General features: G+C 36.4%; 1 protein-coding gene across 1 annotated transcript; it reads right to left on the bottom strand.

The window, feature by feature from the left end:
* Window positions 1–302: 302 nt before the first annotated feature.
* LOC125423620 (putative disease resistance RPP13-like protein 3) lies at window positions 303–3,527 on the bottom strand. The gene is made up of 2 exons (XM_048478311.2): window positions 3,381–3,527; window positions 303–3,297 (listed from the first exon to the last, which is right to left on the bottom strand). Exon 2 carries the CDS (start codon window positions 3,149–3,151, stop codon window positions 554–556), a length of 2,598 nt encoding a protein of 865 aa, XP_048334268.2. The 5' UTR covers window positions 3,152–3,297; window positions 3,381–3,527; the 3' UTR covers window positions 303–553.
* Between the last annotated feature and the right edge of the window lie 1,110 nt (window positions 3,528–4,637).

The raw sequence follows: 4,637 nt of genomic DNA, 5'->3' as shown, positions 1-4,637 counted from the left end.
TTGAAAAGAACTTTATTTTCCTCGTTTTGAATTGCAGACAGGAGACTTTTGCAACAAAGGAACAAATAACACGTAGATAAATATAATATTGGTTGCTGCTCATGCTTGATTCTAACTTACTAAATTTGTTTATTTTTACTTTCAAGATGATATAGAAGCCATTTGTGCCTTTCTCAAGGATACTTAAAGATATAATCACAAAGTGTAGAAGGGAGGATAAAACTAGGAGCCTCTTGCTTGACCAAAATTCTATACAACACATTATATAGAGATAGTATACATAATTATCACAAAGTGTAAAATATATAAATCTTTTCATAGTCACATAAGATTTTATTTTTCTTCGTCTAGCTAGATAAACAAAATTGATTATTTGGGCATGTAGTTACTAAATTGCACGATGGGCAAAATTTTAAAAAAGTTCTATCATATGAGCATGGCAATCACAAAGGTAATTGTAAATAAAACCAAGATATGAAAGTACCAAAAAAGGAAATAATAATAATAATAATAATAATAATAATACAGCAGGGCTTTGGCAGGTTTATCAAAGCTAGTCGATTAGAAGCTTGACTTGATTCCTCATACTCAAATTCTTGACCCTGTTCTCCAAATCTCCTGAAACCCTTGACACTTTTACAATTTGAAGAGAAGTTAAATCCCAGAGTTGATTAGGCAAATCTTTCAATGCAAAGCAATTACAGATTACTAAACGCCCAAGGTTTGGCATTGCACCTCTTTCCAGTTCCCATGTTTCAATTCCCTGTAGATCTTTCATCCCAAAGAATTCAAGTTGAGGAAACGCACCTGCAAGGAATTTGAGATGGTAAAGTTCATCTGCATCTCTCAACTTCAGGACACGAAGGTTAGGAAGTTGTCCCAGTATCTTGAAGTGTCTCCTATACAAGTTGGAAAAAACGAAGGTGATCTTGGTGAGTCTTGCTGGGAAGAATTTCAAAAGGAGCTCAGATTCAGTGATAAAGTTCCGAATCTTCAAGGTTTGCAGGTACTGTAAATGTTCAAGCTCTTGTAATAATTCTGTTATCACATTTCTATCTGTTCCCATTGTTTGAAATTCTAAATAAAGTTTCCTTACATTTGGAAACTTGGCAAAGAGACGAGCTGTTTTCCTAGTAACTTCGAGTCTAGAAACGACTTGGAGATTCCATAGAGGCCCATCCATTTTTCTAGGAGGTTCAGGCAAACGCATTCCATCCTTCAGATTCAAACATTTTAATTGTTTCATCATCCAAATATTCTTTGGCAAGAGTTCAGAAGCACATCCACCTATATGAATTGTTTCCAGATACAGAAGGTTGCATATGGAAGCTGGAATAAATTTGATCATTTCTTCACCCTTATTACATATCCTAAAGCATCTCAAATGAATAAGCTTTCCTATTTCACTGGGAATTTCTTTGCTATATACAAACTCTATGTGCAACACCCGGATAAACTTGAAACCTTTGTAAACCCATCTCCATTGACCTGCATATAAACATCCTTCTTTGCTAAACATCAACAAAGAACGTGTAAATGATGGATCACAGATGTTTGAGGAGATGTATCGATTCATGTTACAATTCATAATAGAAAGTCTATGAGGTTTACTCTTCATGGTCATGGATGAAAGGTCAGCATAAGAATGAACCTCAATGAACTTAGCTCGACTGCTTTCCTTCATACAGATATCTCGTAGGAGATCATGAATACGACATGTCTTTACACCTCCATCACTTCTCTTGCTCGCCACTTGAATCAAACTTCGGTCGATAAGCTGTTCCAAGTAGTCTTCTGCAACATCGTCCACGTATCTGTTGCCATTTTGTTCTATGAATCCCTCAGATGACCACAGATTAATTAACAGCCTTGCAGGGATCTCATAGTCTTCTGGAAAACCACCAACATATAAATAGCAAATTTTCAAATGTCGAGGTAAATGGTTGTAGCTTAAAGCTAGAATGTCTAAGCATCGAGTTTTATCCTCAGTGAGATACCAATTGACATTGTCAATGAATCTCGACCATGTTCGATAAGACTTCTCTTTAGTTGCTAGAAGGCTTCCTAACACAACAATTGAAAGCGGTAACCCTTTACATTTTTCTGCAAGTTTCCTCCCAATATCTTCAAGATTGGAAGGGCAGTATCCTCCTCGAAATACCTTCTTTTGGAAGAGTTCCCAACTTTCTTCCTCGCCAAGAAATGGCAGAAAGAAAGGAGGAGTAGTTGCGCTAGCATTTAAAGCCACTTCATGTATACGACTAGTGATTAGAATTCTACTTCCATTCAAATCATCAGGAAAAGCAGAACATACCTCATCCCATATTTGAGCTCTCCATAAATCATCCATGACAACAAGGTACCTCTCTCCCTGCAACCGATGACGAAGAATGGCTTTTAGTGCTTCGTTATTCATTTCATACATTTCAACTGTCACTTGCATCACACCACGGATTATGCCAAGCAACCACTCCTGAGTTTTGCAATCTTCAGATCCGTAAACCCATGCACGACATCGAAAGCTATTCGTTACAAGGCTATTGTTATAGATTTTTCTTGCGAGGGTTGTCTTTCCCAAGCCGCCCATGCCGACTATTGAAATTACATCAAGCTTTAGATCTTGTGGATTGGTAAGCTGCTTTACCAAAGATGTCGCATCGCTGTCGAAGCCCACCACATCATCTTCCTCAACATTTCTTCTCCTTGTTTGAAGCGATTGCTCTGCCTCCGCATCTACATAGGAAGATTCTGCTTCTCCGATGCCATAAGCTTGCCGGCGATCATAAATATTTGTTATCCCTCTCTTTATGCTTGCTGTCTTACGCGCAACATCATGTAGGAATTTTACATGAATGATTGAATGGATGAATTTTGCCAGTAATCTCCTTCTTCTCTGTTTAATGGCAGAGGCTACGTATTTGTCTAGAACGTTTTGAGCCTCCAAGGCAACATCCCTTATTTGATCCACAATTTCAATTACCAAAGGATGATTACTTTGTTTCCCTTCGGAATTTCTGAGAAAGGCATTCATGATTCCAAGATCACCTTGAAGTAACTTGACTTGATCCTTCACTCCATCAAGTAAATTTGCTTCATGTATAAGCAGCCTCGTCAAGCACTCGCGGACAACAGGAACAACAAAGTCAGCCATTTTTATATGGTTTTATCTTCCTTCCTCTCCTCTCACAAAGTTTCAAAGCGTTTGCTTCTTAGCACTTCGAGAAATAAGATTCTGACCAGAAACAAGTGGTCGATGGAGGCCAAGCTTTGACCATCAGGATCATTTTTCTCTGCAAACTAGAAAAGAGAAAAAGAGAAAGCTTATTCTTTTCTTTTCTTTTCTTTTTTTTTTTTTTTTTTTTTGGAAAATTACAAATTACCTTAAATCTGCTATTCCCATGGCTGGTCCAAAGCTTATTCTTGACCATACACACTTTGAACATAGAGATATTTTAGGATAAGTGGGAGAGTAAAAAAAGAGGCCGATACAGAGGACATAGCCAGGTGATCTTTTAAAAAAATACAAGGCCACCGACTATTCAAATCAAAACCAAAGTGACTTTGAATTATGTTGTAAATGTGGAACAACCTTGTCTTCCTTATTACATTACCCGTAGTACTATCAATAAAGAAAGTTATCTAGTAAAAGTCAAAAGTAAATTTTATTAAAAATAATAACTGGCGGGTTATGTATATATATATATATATAATTTTAGTCCAGTCAGAACATTTGCTTTGAAAATATCTCGATGTGTATACATATATATATATATATATATATGTATATGTAAGCACCTCTATGGGGTAGATTCTGTTGAAGGAAAATAATGACTTACATTACATTAAATGACTTTTACATACAAATAGCATCCCTATCTATTGCTTTAGCCACCTGGGACATCCTACACCGGGCCCACATTTACATTAACCCACTACATTCGTACACCACTTACATTAGCACTCTCCCAAACTTTGCTCTCGGTCACACTAACCGCGAGCTTCCTTGGGTAGCTCCCATGACAAAAAAGACCACGCTTCCTCAAAGTCGGTGCAAAGCTTAGATATTTTCTTCACCAATTCCAAAGCTTTGCTTGTTGGCCAACTATATAAGCCTAGAAACCAAAGTCAATGTTGAATATCCTTCAGATTATGCGCAATAAAGAGGGTGCAAGTGAAGGAGGCCAACAGCTAAGAGGCTGAAAGAGATAGAAAGTGAAAGAGAGACGAGGTTAGGCAGAATTACAGTTTTCTCTGGCAATTAGTACATTAATTGTATTTGGTACCCAAAATAATAAAAGAAAGATTTCCATGGTCATATATTACATTATATTTATAGTTTTTTTTTTCCCCTTAATAAATTGAAGAAGGGAGATTTCAAACCTTGAAATCAAGATCTAAAGGTTATTATCAAGATGATTGTTATCTAGAACTATCCAATGGATTATCACCAGTCGTTCTATATATAATAACGGATTGTACGCATTCGTTGAAGATATATTTGTGAAAAAGATTTAAATATAGCTCATGAGGTCAATGGTTCTTTGATTTCGTGTTCCCATCAATTAAGTTGATAAAATTCGATAAATTCATTAAAAAAGGAAAAGTTGATACATCAAATGAAACAAATTACATTAAAA

Source organism: Ziziphus jujuba, chromosome 3, assembly GCF_031755915.1.
Source record: "Ziziphus jujuba cultivar Dongzao chromosome 3, ASM3175591v1".
In the NCBI taxonomy this organism is placed as follows: Eukaryota; Viridiplantae; Streptophyta; class Magnoliopsida; order Rosales; family Rhamnaceae; genus Ziziphus; species Ziziphus jujuba.
The sequence above is the reverse complement of the archived record's forward strand: the minus strand, read 5'-3'. Positions and strand labels throughout refer to the sequence as shown.